Source organism: Poromitra crassiceps (genome assembly GCF_964638095.1).
Source record: "Poromitra crassiceps genome assembly, chromosome: 8".
Classification (NCBI taxonomy): Eukaryota; Metazoa; Chordata; class Actinopteri; order Beryciformes; family Melamphaidae; genus Poromitra; species Poromitra crassiceps.
Window position 1 is genome coordinate 43,984,208 of NC_139629.1, and position 15,703 is coordinate 43,999,910.

At 44.0% G+C, this 15,703-nt stretch overlaps 3 protein-coding genes across 3 annotated transcripts; 1 reads left to right on the forward strand and 2 right to left on the reverse strand.

Moving 5' to 3' along the window:
• Positions 1-247: 247 nt before the first annotated feature.
• LOC310780740 (chymotrypsin-C-like) lies at positions 248-5,167 on the reverse strand (the record flags this gene model as incomplete). The annotated part of the gene is made up of 8 exons (XM_083641248.1): positions 248-265; positions 409-561; positions 846-991; positions 2,167-2,303; positions 2,989-3,114; positions 3,914-4,011; positions 4,583-4,671; positions 5,128-5,167. The coding sequence occupies 8 exons, from the start codon at positions 5,165-5,167 to the stop codon at positions 248-250; spliced, it is 807 nt and encodes a 268-aa protein (XP_083497374.1).
• A 481-nt stretch (positions 5,168-5,648) lies between these two features.
• On the reverse strand, positions 5,649-8,254 carry LOC310781302 (chymotrypsin-C-like; the record flags this gene model as incomplete). Its single annotated transcript, XM_083641905.1, has 8 exons — positions 5,649-5,666; positions 5,856-6,008; positions 6,459-6,604; positions 6,752-6,888; positions 7,186-7,308; positions 7,611-7,708; positions 7,895-7,983; positions 8,215-8,254. 8 exons carry the CDS (start codon positions 8,252-8,254, stop codon positions 5,649-5,651), a joined length of 804 nt encoding a protein of 267 aa, XP_083498031.1.
• A 1,327-nt stretch (positions 8,255-9,581) lies between these two features.
• LOC310780741 (chymotrypsin-like elastase family member 2A) lies at positions 9,582-13,165 on the forward strand (the record flags this gene model as incomplete). Its single annotated transcript, XM_083641249.1, has 8 exons — positions 9,582-9,618; positions 9,953-10,041; positions 10,163-10,260; positions 10,730-10,855; positions 11,005-11,141; positions 11,920-12,065; positions 12,222-12,374; positions 13,148-13,165. 8 exons carry the CDS (start codon positions 9,582-9,584, stop codon positions 13,163-13,165), a joined length of 804 nt encoding a protein of 267 aa, XP_083497375.1.
• Between the last annotated feature and the right edge of the window lie 2,538 nt (positions 13,166-15,703).

A 15,703-nucleotide genomic window follows, 5' to 3' on the forward strand; every position in this document is an offset into this window, starting at 1 on the left:
GGTTTCCTCTTGTTGTTACAGAATGTCACATCTACTCTTAAGTCTTTTACTTTTTAAAAAGCTACAATAGCTACATAAAAGCAGTACATTAGTCTGGACATTGAAGACAGTGGCTCTCTGTCGTGTGTGTGTGTGTGTGTGTGCACTGATGCATTTTACTTTGACTTTGCACTAAGAGGAAAAATGAAACCACACTTGATTAAATCATAGTTGATGTTATTGATGGCAAAAATGTTGAATAGCTTCTTCAGTATGTGGTCATAACCTGCAGAGGGAGAAACAAGAAAAACACAATTACGATACACTTCCTGTTTTTCAAGGCCCGGGCCTTTGTTTAGCTTGAGGCTGCATTGTTTGTGTACTCTGCTAAGGCAATCAAGAGCAGATGAAATGAAGCGTGTCTCTCACGGTGTTGATCCAGTCCATGTAGGAGCTGACTTGTGTAAAGACGGTGGGCTTCTGGAGGACGTTGCAGCCCTGACCCGAGCCGAAGCTCACCACGCCGTGGACGTCCCAGGAGCCGTCTGGGTTCTGGCAGTTCAGGGGGCCACCAGAGTCTCCCTGTGGGCCACCGCACATGTAGGTCAGTAGGACATTTTACTCTACTGCGCTTACTATTTTAGTCTTGGCTCATCTGCAATCACTTTGGTGTTGCATTTTACTGCTCAACAATTTCACAGCAAATCTCCTTTCCCCCCCGAATCAGATTTTTTATATGTCTTTACTACACATTCCCTTTAGGAAGGCCTTAGCTGAGAAAATAGAAATGTTTTACATGATATCATTTGAATGCTGAAAAACAGAACAATTTATGTGATTTTTTTGTATTGATGAAACGAACTCACGTTACAGCCGGCCTTGATGCCATCTCCTCCAGCACAGACCATCTTGTCGGTGGCCAGGACGCTCCACCAGTCGTCCTGTGAGCAGGTGTCATGGCCGACCACAGGCAGGAGGGCCTGCTGCAGGATGTCCGCCGTGGGACCGCCGGCTGTGGGGGGGGGGGAAACTCGCTCAGCTCAGGTAAGATAGGAGATGTTTGGTCTGATGGAGGTTCAGTGGGGGACAGCTACTGAGAGGCTGCATGGGGATTATACCCAGTGGAGAGAGGCGGGGGACGTGATAAAAATCAAAAATAAAATTCAACTGATGTGTCTTTCTACAAGGGTGCCCTATTGATTTGACTGGATGTGATGCTGTCATAGTAATGTATAAAAACTGATTTTCTATAGTACTGGGCCCTGTTGCACAAAGCACCTTAGGTTAAGATTTCCCTTAGGGTCCGAGTTAAGGTGTCCATAAAATAGAATCGGCTGCACAAAACACCCTTAAATCTTGTGCTTATGTTTTCCTTAAAATGTTTAACCTTATGGAGAAGATTTAAGCGTGTTTTGTATATAACTATATACTATAACTTCTTAATGCTTTAAGACAGAGTTCATATTGTGTTATGTGAAGCAGACAAGTGTGTTGACATGGAAACATTTGCTTAAGCTTAATTAATGATGTCAATAGCGTAATTAGTTGTGTTTAATATGTAGTGATTGCCCAACGTTCCGCCATAATATCAATAAGTGCCTCTTTTTGAGTTTATCCAATGGGTTTTGAAAAGTTGAAGACTTGTCTTAATTCATAGAGAATGTGATCATTCAGCTTAAAATAAAACGTGAAAATCACCAAAATTGGAATGACCAGGTTTTCAATATATTATTTAACAACACGTTTACTTTTATTCCTCTATTTGCTCTGCCTCTCCCTTTAGCTCTGATTTACTTCCCCATCACTTCTTTATTCTAGGGTCAGTTATGACTCTGACCTCTGACCCTTGCATTCCTTGTTATTGGTGGTTCCTCTTATCGAGGAATTTAAGCATATTTATTTGACTGATGCACTCATGTTAAATGGCTCGGGGTAAAAGTGTCAGCTAAATATGTCGTAGATCGGTGACTCCTGTGGGAAATTAATGAACCCCTCTGTTGTGTCCCACGCTCTGCTCACTGCTCATTGAGCTGCACAGAACCACAATCCAAATGAAGAAATACTTCACAATTCTTGCCTTAAGTGACTGACTGACTGACTGACTGACTGACTGACTGACTGACTGACTGACTGACTGATCTGTACAGTGTGGTGTACAGAGATACAGAGGGAAGTTCAGCCACTCACTGGAGAGTCGTCCCCAGCCGGTGATGTAGCAGGGGGCAGCGTGGGGCAGGACGAAGGCGGAGTCTGGCAGGCAGGCGGACATGACGGTGTCAGAGAAGGTGACAGGAGAGGACAGCTTGATCAGGGCGATGTCATTACTGCAGAAGACAAGAGGCCAAACAATGAAGCAGGGAAATGATACGTAATGAAACTACTGAGTATGATTTGTACTGATGTACTGTATTTGTACTGTTGTATGATTTGAAACTGAGTATGATTTGCACTTAATGGTAAATGGCCTGCATTTATATAGCGCTTTTATCCAAGGCGCTTTACAGTCAGTAGGTAGCCTGGGTAAACCCAGCCCCCAGTGACCTGCTCTCAGACAGACCCTGCTCACTAGTCACAAGGTGACTGAGGGACTGAGAGCAGGTCTGAGAGCAGGTCAGGTGGGGGCTGGGTTTACCCAGGCTAGTCAGTAGGTACGTTCACCCATTCATACACCGATGGCGGCAGGTTACCACGCAGGGTGCTGGCACACCATCGGGAGCAATTTGGGGTTCAGTATCTTGCCCAAGGACACCTCGACATGCAGACTGGAGGAGGCGGGAATCGAACCACCAACCTCTTTTATCCAAAGTGATTAGTGGACAACCCGCTCTACCTCCTGAGCTACAGCCGCCCCCAACATACTTGTCTTAATGAAACGGAGTATGATTTGCACTGGCCGTGACCATGAACATCCCAACTAGAGATGAATTGAGGTGATATTGAAGCGAGTGTGCTGCTGCTGCTGCTGCTGCTGCTGCTGCTGCTGCTGCTGCTGCTGCTGCTGGCTGGTACCGGCTGAGAAGGCTGTTGTATTCCCTGTGAGTGATGATCCTGGCTGCCCTCAGGGCGATGGAGCCCTCCTCCTCACTCTCCTTCAGGCTGTGTTTGCCCAACTCCACTCTGTAGCTGTAGCGGCTGCTGCAGGGCGACGACAGAGGACATGTGGTGTTTCAAACAGGCCTGAGTGGATTTCTCATGTCGGTTTGTGATTTAGCTTGGAGAGCAAACACCTTCATAGTTCTGGATGGGTCATGCATGTGTGTGTAGCAGGCTGAATGACCAAACATTTTCAGTGCCTGTTTTGATTGAGTCATTAAAGTCCTAATTCTGCAAGATTCTCGTTTGTTTTGTATGTTGGCGGCATCATTGGTGGCGCTAAACAGTCGTCGTCGTGGTGTTTCTGCATCGCACTAGCCACAGATCAGTTGTCCTTAGATTTGAGTTTCTCTAGGTGGCGCCCTTTGTCTGTTCAGCCATAGTGGCAGACGGTTGCTTGCTACTTGCTACTGCCGGTAATGTAAAACACATCACTTCCTGGGTGACCTACCTACCTGACGAATAAATGTAAAGGCTTTCATGAATTCGTTGTAGGCTGAATCCTACGGTTGAATCACTATTGTGTTATATCAACCTGTGATAAATGGTAGCAAAAGGACATTCATTTATATGAAAATGTTGCTGACTGTTACTAAAGATTAACGACTTAATATAATAATTTATTCCTATGGTATAAAGCATAAACAACTCACTACCAAAGACTATCTTTCATGTCTGTAAAATCTGAAGTCTTAATGGAGTGGTTTTCCCTTTAAGACAGCTGAGCTTTGCAAGCCCTTGAAAGAGAACATGCTGTATGTACTTTTTTTTTTTGGGAAATATCACGGCCTTTGATGATATTAATAACCTCTCCTCCTCTGCAGTGTGCAGCACTACGTACTTGATGCAGTGGGCAGCGGTGAGGACCCAGTCACCAGAGAGCAGCGTGCCTCCACAGACGTGCCTCCAGCGCCCACTGCTGTCCGACTGGAGAGAGATCTGTGGAAGGGAGAGAGCATTGCTGCTGCTACGCTGGATCTATGTGATAGACATACTGTAAGCTGGGCTGATATTGACTCAAAATTAATTCCAGATTTTCAACACTTTTAAAATGTGGACGATGCAGTCTGTAAAGGTGTAAAGGTAACTGAAGACAATGGTCTTCAGTTACCTGTTATCCTTAAACATGCACGCACACGCGCACGCGCGCACACACACACACACACACACACACACACACACACACATACACATTGATCATTCTGTAGTAGGTGCCACATTTTTTTAACGTGTAAAACTCAGATTTCACACACACAAATGTCCCATTTCTTCTACCATATGTTGTCCCTGTACATGAATATGACTGAGATGCAGGAAGAAGAAGAAAAAACTGCTGTAGTATATAAGAAAAATGTCAGTACAGTAATTTTCTAATTTACTAGACATTTAAAATGCAGCACTGGGTTCTTTTTCCTTCTGACTGTTTTATTCAGGTAAATAACGGCCTATAGCATTTGTAATCTTTGCAGTGGCAGTTAAGAGTGTGATTTGAGATATTTAGCCAGCTTACCTGCCAGGGCCAGCTGTGAGGCCGGACATCCTCTCCTGCAACCACCCTGCTCAGCACAGGAGGAAAGGTAGGCAGGCCACACCCGTAGGCTGGGACCAGTATCACAACGTCACACAAACCACTGGCATTTTTATAGTTTCCTTACCAGACCATAACCATCCATAAAAAAAATAGACAGCCTTTAATTATTTAAAAATATACTATAATTTGCTAAGTAGCTTTATATAGAGAGACACGTTATAATACAAGGTAGTGAGAGTTCACAGCAGGCATACACTTACTATAGATGTACAAAACAGTTATACCAAAATTAGCCCTTGATTTTATTGAGGCAGTTTCTTTTATGGCAATTTAATTATAGGAAAGCATGAACACTTTGCAGGTTGCTTCAGCTTAAACAATTCAGATGTTTCAAATGAATTGGATTAGTCTCCACAAGAGTTTGGAGGGAGGATTCCTTTCCAGATAATTGTACTTTCCCTCAGTTGTATATTATATGCAAAATGGGTTTTAAAATAATTATAAGAAGGTTTAAACAGTCTTACCACTAGCTACCATGACAGCGAGAACCACAAGCCTCATCATGACTGTACTGCGTGTTCAAATCTGGTATTAAGAGTAAGTTTGTATTTATACTGTGTGCCAGGGACATCTGTCCAAGGTAGTGCCTGTTCTGGGAAAACTGGCCCACACATGCAGAGAGCCAAACAAGGACACAGCATGTGCTCGGCGAGAGCATTTTCCCATCACTGTTCCCATCGCAGCAGAGTCTGTCCCTGTTCTTCCAGTTAAAGGTGGTTGGTAAAACTGAATAGATCCTATATTAGCTTGTCAGGATCAAGTCATTCATCCCATTGCTCAATGTAAAACATCTACTGAGAAAATAAGTTGCTTTTTCTGTTCCTCCCTACTATTGGTTGATTTTTTATTTATTTATTTACTTGCTTATTGAAAACTGCTAATCTGATAATGAGAGAAAAATGGCACAGATAGCGCAGTCATATCTTAACATTTTATTTTATTTATATTTCCACATGCTGGCTTTAATCCCCGAAAGCCTGTCATCCTAATAGGTCACCATTTTCTGTGGAAAAGAAGAAAGATCAGATCTTTATTTATTGCAGCAGATGTTTTCAGAGCAGAACGTCAGCTAAGAATGAACACATGGGTCATTTATGAAGTTTCTCTGTAATCAAGATCATCATTTGAATCCTTTAAATGACACCTGGAAAGAACATCTAAGCGTTGAAAGTGGGTGAGTTGAGGAGCTTACGGCGCTGATCCAGTCGCTGTAGGCGCTGACCCTGGTGAAGACGGTGGGCTTCTTGGGGAAGTTGCAGCTGAGGCCGGAGCCGAAGCTGACGATGCCGTGGACCTCCCAGGCGCCGGCCGCGTTCTGGCAGTTCAGAGGGCCGCCGGAGTCTCCCTGAACCACGTGTTGCAAACCACACGGTTAAGCTCACACATCATATCAAACCACATGGTTAAGCTCACCTGTGTTATCAATATACACCTGTCTTATCAATATACACCTGTGTTATCAATATACACCTGTGTTATCAGCTGAAATCACAAGGAGAGGAGCAATAGAGAAGAGTGCCCCATCCCCAGTAACTGAGACCCTTTAGATTCACCCTATTTACCACGTTAAATTCTCCTGTTGGGTATTATGTACTGTACAATCCTCCACCCACAGAAAGCACAGAATCAAAACTGAAAGACAAAATACAAACTCCTCCTAAACAGCAGAGGTTCAGCGCTCCGTCCAGAGAAAGCTGGACACACTGGGTTGGTAAATAATTGCTCCTACAATATGATCATTATGAGTGTTAATAATGTGTCCTGTGTCGTTCTATCTTCTTCTTCTTAGACTCACGTTGCATCCAGACACAACTCCATCTCCCCCGGCACAGACCATGGTCTTTGCCACCTGAGGACCCCACCAGTCGGACCTGCTGCAGGTAGCGTGGTCCACCACAGGCAGGAGGGCCTGCTGCAGGATGTCAGCAATAGGACCTCCGGCTATAGAGGAGGGAAGCGCGCATCGACATGATCAACCCAGGTAAAGACTGACAAACACCACCAGACCCCCCCATCATGAGCAACTCGGGTAAAGACTGACAAACACCAGACCATCCCATTCAGCTGTGGCTTTTGTCAAAGACTCACTGTAGACGCGACCCCACCCAGTGACGTAGCAGGCCTCGTCATGGGGCAGGAGGAAACCAGGCACGGGAAGACAGCCAGCCATGATGGTGTCAGAGAGGGTGACGGCAGACGCCAGCTTGATCAGGGCGATGTCATTACTGGAGAGGACGGACACACACACACACACACACACACACACACACACGCACACACAAATTGAATAGCTATATGTCCTAACATCAAAATGACAATACATTTCAGTCTATTTAACCCATTGATACCTGATGCAGCATTTGCGTGTATATCCCTCATTTGTGTGTGTATCCCTTTAAGACTGCGAACCGCGTTAACGCGGTTCGCGGTCTTAAAGGGATACACACACAAATGCTGCATCAGGTATCAATGGGTTAAGCACAGTCTTGACAGCCAAAGCCTCTGTGTCAGGTTGTTTGTACCGGATGAACAAGGGGTTCCACTTCTCATGCACAAAGATGTTAGCGGTGCCCATGAACACAGCGCCCTCCTCTGTCTCCAACAGGTTGTGCTTCCCCATGGCCACTCTGTACTCCCGGCCGCTGCTGTGAGATGACAGCGCAATGTGGATCCATGTTAGATATTCAGCTCCAAGATGCTTTTCAAATGCCATTATTATAGGAAGCTTTCCTGTGCTAGCTGAAGATTGAGCTCAAACACACAATTAATCACCAGTTTATGCTAATTTTGTAATGAAAAGTGTCCATCCGTCTGTCTGGAGTGAAATGGCTTATGATGGCATTTGGTTGTAGGAAATGATTGAATCAAGTAAAGTTGAGAAAATACTTGTGTTAATATGGATATTTCTTTTGCTGTGTATTGTTTCTGGCTCCACGCGGTGTCCTACCTGATGCAGTGAGCAGCAGTGAGAACCCACTGGTCAGAGATCAGAATACCTCCACAGGTGTGTCTCCACTCCCCCTGCCTGTTGTACTGCAGAGAGATCTGAAACATACATGTGATGTGAATGCAAGGAATTCTCTCCAAAGTTGTTGTTGCCACGTCAATGGAATCTGTTGAGGAAACCAGTGCCATTACTCTGGTAACATTGTGTGCTTGATTAAATGTAGCAGCTGCAGCCCAGTGAGTTGCAGTCTTTAGGTGTCAGGTCTTGTTTGTTTGTTGTTTTACCTGCCAGGGCCAGCTGTGAGCCTTAACATCCTCTCCTCCCACCACCCTGCTCACCGCAGGGGGAAAGGTGGGCAGGCCGCACCCGTAGGCTGTGGGACAGACACATTTAAAATGGTTAATATTGTGCACAGCTGGTACGCAGCTGTCTGGTCCTGTCCCCACAGGGCAGCAGTCTGCAGCTGTCTGGTCCTGTCCCCACAGGGCAGCAGTCTGCAGCTGTCTGGTCCTGTCCCCACAGGGCAGCAGTCTGCAAGGACTTTGCAGAAGAAGCATTAATGCCACACGATAAGCTGTGCTTTGGCACGGTAGAGAGATCTTACCTCCAACAACAAGGACAGCGAGGACCACAACGTTCATCATGTCTGTCTGAATCTTCACAGTTTGTCCTTTTAGCTCAGACACATTTATAGCATTAATGTCAGGTGACGAAAAGTGGACCAAATTCTTGGATGTTTGACAATATGGGGGCGGAGCCAAGGGCACATCCAAACTGGCAGAAATGAACAGATGTAGGCCAAGGTCAAAGTGTGTGTTAACCCTGTTCATCGGGGGAAAGGGGTGGGGGGGGGACAAGGGATTTAAGGCTTTTTAGCTTTTTTCATTAAGTGTGTTTTGGATTTGGTTTCTTTGCTGATGCATTAACCCCACACAAAGAGCACATACCTGAATATTTCCAAATATAGCGCCCCCTATCCTGATTTCCTGTTCAAACACAAATGCTGTCTCCTCCCTTAGAAGTGTAATATTAACTTAAAGTGTACTAGAACCAAACATATGTCTAGTGGCTGCTAGTTCCCACTGCTTATGAAAGCATGGTTCAAGTGTTTCCATATCATAAACATGAGAAACTGGATTACTGAATTGAAAGTAAGTAGTACAAAGTACCGGTAGGTACTAATTGAATTACTAGTGGTTTTCCACCACAGCAAAAATACTGCAACCCTAGTAGAATAAATTGATATCAGTATTTTGCCATATTTTTCTATCAAAAGTATGGAGTGAAGAATGTTTTTTTTCCTTTCATAATGAAGTATCCAGTTAGGAATAGCACAGCACACTAGAACTACATCTGGTAACAAAACAGGAAAGGCCATGGGAACAAAGCTGTTTACCCTCCAAAACAGCTGCTACACATTTTTATAGCGAAAGCAATGACATTATGCGATTCATTTTATGTGTTAAAATTAACTGCTTAATGTAGAAAAAGAATAAATGTGTACACAAAATTGGATACATTCAAATATTTACAGAAATGCAAACCCTATTTTATTTTATTTTTTATGCATACAGAAAGATATACTTCTAGTAGAATTTCTGTTGCCCAATTTCCTTATTTACTTCCATGATACAGTACAGTAAAACCCGACAGCTTTGAAGTGTACACACTACCGTATCTTTTGTTTTCATATATAAAAATGGGAAACATAATACTAAGAGCATAACATCGAATGACCTGAACCGAGGACACTCGGTGACACCTGTGAGTTTCACAGAGAGCAGAGCAGCTGAGGAGATAAGGTGTATTTGGGGGTACTTATCTCCAAGGTTGATTTTTTTTTTTTTTTTTGCCCCACCAGGTTTTCCTGGCTGCACTGAAGCAACGTTTATGTAACAGGCTTGAGGTCTTTAACTGGCCTGTTATAAAGGGGGCGCAGGTCCCACTGCACTTTTACTGAAGACAGTCACAATGAAGTTCGTGATCTTGGCTTTGTGTGTTGCTGGTGGTAAGCAGTTAGAACTCACACTATTCTGACCAGGCAATCAGCTTTTTTTTCGTACGCAGAGTTGTCCACTTTCTCTGTGGTCTGTAACTTTGATGTCAACCATTATTTCATCAACTATTTCCACTTGTGTATAAAAGTAAATCATGACAGACTTTGTCCCTGAACTGCATTTATGAATTGCTACAGTAAATGAACGTTAGTTAATGGATCGATCTTTGATAGTTAAAGAATTAAAATGAATAATTTATACCTGATGTCAAGACATAGGCCTGTTTTACGTGTTTAAGATATTTGAAGGAAAATGAGCGTATTTAACTGTTCTGCTGTCTCTCAGCCTACGGATGTGGCCTGCCCACCTTCCCCCCCACCCTCACCAGGGTGGTCGGTGGAGACGATGTCCGTGAGCACAGCTGGCCCTGGCAGGTGATCAGATGTTACACTTCTTTGGGACTCTCGGGCAGGCCGATGGAAACATCCTATGGCTTCCATCCACTTCCAAGAGTCACATGAAGTGTCTGTGCCTTTGTCTCCGTGTCTTCTCCAGGCGTCTCTGCAGTACAAGAGCGGCAGCAACTTCTACCACACCTGTGGTGGCACTCTGGTCTCCGACCAGTGGGTTGTCACCGCTGCTCACTGCATCAGGTAAGTTAAGTTAAGTTAAGCTCACTGCATCAGCTATGGCCGACGTCAACAAGTCACTCTAGTAACAACTCTCACACCCCTCCCTTAGTTATCATTTCAAGTAGATTTCACGTGCTTCAAGTGGAAATACACTAAATCTGTTCAATTGGTGGACAAAGGGTGATCACGCATTTGGAATCAGGTTGCTTACATTTTTGAACAAAGAAAATGTGTTAAGTATGCTATGACCATAATGGGCTATGGCCATTGTTTGCTTTGTGCCTTTAATTATTCTGCACTTTGTAAAGAACTTGTGCAAAAATATTAGTAGTAGTAGTAGGCTAGTAGAAGTAGTAGTACTCGTTTTGTAGTCGTCCTACTAGTTTTCATTTTCTATCTTCTGATAAAGTTGTGAGTTGTGTTTTTGAATGGGGACCCTGTATATCTAAGCATCCCTGACCCATGTTTTGGCTTCCTGGTGGCCCTGCAGCAGTAGCAGAACCTACAGAGTCTATCTGGGCAAACACAACCTGGACAACGGCAATGAGGCCGGCTCCATGGCCATCAGCCCCTCTAAGATTGTCGTCCACCCCAACTGGGACTCCTACAGGATCCGGTCAGCCATTTAATTTCCACTCATCCTCCCCTAGAGGATATTATGACATTATTCCTACCATGAACTATTGTGTTATAATAAATTGTTTGTTGACGCTTACTAACATGCGATTATGTGGTGATTATGTGGTGTTTGTATTTATGCTGCAGTAACGACATTGCCCTGATCAAGCTCTCCAAACGCGTCACTTTCACTGACGCCATCATGGCTGCCTGTCTTCCTGACTCCGGCCTGGTGCTGCCCCATGGTGCTGACTGCTACGTGACCGGCTGGGGCCGCCTCTGGAGTACGTTCTGTAGCCGTCCATCAAGACTGCCTACATTTAATATTATATCAACTCTTTCATTTGCTGGTGATGAGGCGGAGTAAATGTGTGCCCCCTTTCTCTTGTAAGATAAGTTACAATATTAGATCGTAATACAAAAGTCCTATATCAAGAAGGAAATTTTTCAGGAGGGAGCAAAAGAAAGTACAAAAGAATAACAGGGAATCCAGCTACACAGGACTCAAGAAGTTAATCATCAATCTGAATGCCATTGGATAATAATTTGAACGTGGCTGTAGTATTTGAGTCTGGTTTCAACATCACAATTATGTTGTCTTGGAGTTAACTCGGTCCCATCTCCTTTTCCCGCCTATCTCAACAATTTCAAAGTTAGGTTTTCTTCCATCTGGTCCATCATTAAATTTCTCCCTAGCACTACAAACATTTGAAGGGATGACACCTGCATATTGTATGTAATGGTCCTCAAACATCTATGAATTGATTAGTCACAATCCTAAGCATTAATTAGTTGCATGTCGAAGGGTATAGTTCACGCCTATCACCTCTTTTGATCCTTAAGGAACTCGCACACGTTTATTTTTTACATTTGGAAAGACATGTGGACTGCCTATTTGGTCTTTGCCTATTTTGGTCTTGGTCTTGACTTGGTCTCAACACCCTTTGTACCTGCTCTGACTTGAGCACAACTGGACCTGCTCTTGGAATTGACTTGGACTCAATTAGGGTGGTCTTCTTACAAGTACCGTGCTGAATTTGGCTGCCCTGTTCTTTTCCACAGCTGGAGGTCCCATCGCTGACATCCTGCAGCAGGCCCTCCTCCCTGTGGTGAGTCACTCCAACTGCAGCAAGTCTGACTGGTGGGGCAGCCTGGTCACCAACAACATGATCTGTGCTGGAGGAGACGGACAGCTGTCTAGCTGCAACGTGAGTTTCCCACAACCCCTACATTGTATTCTACAGTTTCATGTAATGTAGAAATGGAGTTCCTGTAAGAATATACCAGCCTTACAGTTTAGAATCGTTTTATACAGTGCCATTGCCAATTTCATTTTTTACCCGATTTTCTCTGTTACCCGTCAGGGAGACTCTGGTGGCCCCCTGAACTGCCAAAACCCCGACGGCTCCTGGGACGTCCACGGTGTGGTGAGCTTCGGCTCCAGCATGGGCTGCAACTACCCCAAGAAGCCCTCGGTCTTCACCCGCGTCAGCGCCTACACCTCCTGGATGAACAATGTGAGTGGAAATGGGCTAGGCCTATACACTATTTCTTGTAATTTTTGTAATTTTTTATTCAGTCATCATAAATAACAAAATCACAGTATAAACAAAGTCAAATCAACCAGAGACTGAACAGGCTTGATATAATATGTGCCTTTTAGTGGACACAAAACAAAAAAGCATGTGGATGGGATTAGCAGTTCAAAAGTGATTAAATATTTTAGAACAGTAGCGCTGCAATATCGGCGGCGATATGCTGGGTCTTTGAGGGTTAAAGTTGGGCTGAAATAAAAGGAAATCATTGAGTGTTAAAATGTGAAACTTTATGAAATTCCATGTTTCATACTCAACTCCGACTCAAGTGGCAGATAGCTACACTTAAAATTGGTAGGAGTCTGCCACCTGCTGTACAGGTGTAGAACATCTCTCAGTGAAGTGTCATTAAAATTATATTAGACACACAGCATCATTTGAAAATCAATTGTCATTCATAAGAGTGCACAGAAATCCCTAATATGTATTCTTTACATGAATATTCATGTTGCAAATAAAATCCTCCTTTCAAATTTAGCATAGGAAATGCAGTCATTTGCCAGAATGATTTACATTGCAACATGTACATATGATCATAAAATACATGCACAAGAATAATATCATCTAAATCTCGCTTTTAGTGTGTGGCTCAGATGAGTGTGGATTAGATATATTGTGATTAAGAAGCATCCAGTGCAGAGTTTTCCCTCTGGAATACCATTTTAAAACATCTCTTTATGATTTCCTTTTTCTAGGTGATGACCATGAATTAAGACGTGGATTGGTTTGTGTTGTCGTTGTTGGTTGTTGCACTTGATCATAAAATAAATAACGTTGTGCAAAACACTGTTCGTCTCCTCCTTTTCAAAAATCCTAATGGTTTTCTACATGAGAGTTCAGGCATCCAAAGGGTAACAGATTTGGGTGACTAATCTTTGCCTTTTTCATGTGAAAATGCTGAATAGCAGTTTCACAGCATTAATAATCAAATGAAACTACCAGAAAAGGCGACTTATTTATTTATAACTCTGCACATTCAGCCTGTGGGGGTGTTACGAATAGGAACAAGCAGAGCCATGTATATAGAAGAGTCACGACATCTCCATTCCAGAGACCAGTTTTTTACTCTCAAGAGTTCCAGGAAGTAAGGTCCTGGATTAAGCAGCACTGTCGAGTTGCAGCAAAATGGACAGTTTGTGTTGTACTTTGAAAGGGATTTTTTTTAATAATCAAATTGTACATTATCAGCTTTATTTTAGCATTCAAAAGTAGCGCGAGACCCCTTCCTGGCTGTTCATTGGCTAATGGGTCACGCATTTTGGTCCTCCGCTGACGCTGCTCTCTCTCTAAATTGCTCTGGGAACAAGCAAGCCCCCAGGAATAACGCTGGGCTGTGAAGCCATTTGAACATGGTGGCGAAGCTCTGTATTGCAAGTCACGTGACGCCATGCAGCCCAGAAAGGAAAATTCCCTTCCACTTGCATGGGGACCCCGGCAGCTGTTAAACCCAGGGGAATTTTTCCCGGGTGTCACTCAAAGTATAAAACGACTCTTTTAATGATCAAAAAAAAAAATATGGGGCATTTTTTCTTCAGAAGCCACTAAGAGCCGTATACGGGGGTATTTTCTTCTTGTAATACAATCCATGGGTGGGAGGGGTGGGAGACGTCATGGAACACGTCATGGCACACATGCACACTTCGCCTTGGGCTGCATGGTCAGGAAGTAAAACCAGGAAGAAAAAGCCCCCATGATGGCTTCATGCGCCAGCGAGCAACCTCCGTCCGAATGCATGGGTGGGCGTGGCACGTCCCCTATCCAGTTCTTTTAATACATCCATGGGAACAAGGAACGAGGAACAGGCTTAACTTACTGTCTTAACAGTAGAGTGCATACCTCAGCCAACCATAACAACATTTTGTTGTGTTACATAGTTAATAGAAAAAGAAAAAGCCCCCATGATGGCTTCATGCGCCAGTGAGCAACCTCCATCCGAATGCATGGGTGGGCGTGGCACGTCCCCTATCCAGTTCTTTTAATACATCCATGGGAACAAGGAACGAGGAACAGGCTTAACTTACTTCTTAAATACTTTTAAAACAGTACTTTGAAAATCAAACATCAAGAATGCAAAATGCCAAGTTTTCCGATAAACACCCAGTTACGGTTTTCTTTGACTAAGATGAGATGAAAATACTTAGACAGTTGATGAAAACTTGACTAAATAAAATCAGGATGAGGTTGACTAAATATGATAAGAGCTTAAGAGAAAGTGGATTATAGCTTACTCAGATAAACATGTGAATGTTGTGTGATATGCAAAGGTTGTTGGTTCAATTCCAGCCTCAGGCAATTTCTTAAAAAGTACTCACATTATAAGCTGCAGCAGTGATCCTTCTTTATCATCACCAGTAGTTTGAACACTGATAGAAATAAGCTGATGAAGGAGACTACTCAGTCCCTGACTCTAGCTCAACTCACTGGTACAAATCTCCCCTGTCTCACTCTTTATGTTCTGTGTTATTGTCAGTGTGAATACAGTGTGTAGAAATCAGAAGCTTAACTCCCAACAGCTCATAGCTCATAGCTCAGTCGGCTCAGTCGGCTGAGCGGCTGTGTCACTGTCTCTGTCTGACAGGTAGACTGTTGGTTCGATTCCTGATGGAGGTGACATATTACAGCACTGCCCTGTCTTTAACATCACCAGCGTAGCGCCTCCTACAGGCAGATACACAGAGCGACACAGCGCCTCCTACAGATCCACATAAATGTACACTGTGGACAGACTGCAAAGAGATCCAGACATGTCATATACTGAGTCTAGAGCAGTTTTTCAAAAAGTTATTTTTACGCCTAGCGGCAGCCAGCTCCAGCTGATGCAAACAAAACACGTACTTCCGATGTCAGTAAAATTTCAGCTCTCTGTGGTTTTCTGTCTCATAACCCTCAGCTCATGTCTCTGCAGAGGAGAACAGCCCCCCCCCCTTAGCTCCAGGTAGTGGCAGCGGAGCAGGAATCACACCCACAACCTCTGGCCCCAGTGTCTCTGTGTGTATTATTCCTTCACACCACCAGCTGCCCTTCACACTCACAGCTGTTCTCCGGGCACTCTTGTCTCTTCCCTCTGCCTGTCACCATTCAAAACTGACTGAGGCTCGAACCCACGACCGCAAAAGGGCTGAGGTCTCAATATTGCCGGGCAGCAAGCCTACTCTCTGTGCCACCAAGTCAGACTGATTGAATGAGGTTTTCTCAGGGCTTTAAATGACTCTTTCCTCTGGCTGTCGACATTCAAAACTGACTGAGGATCG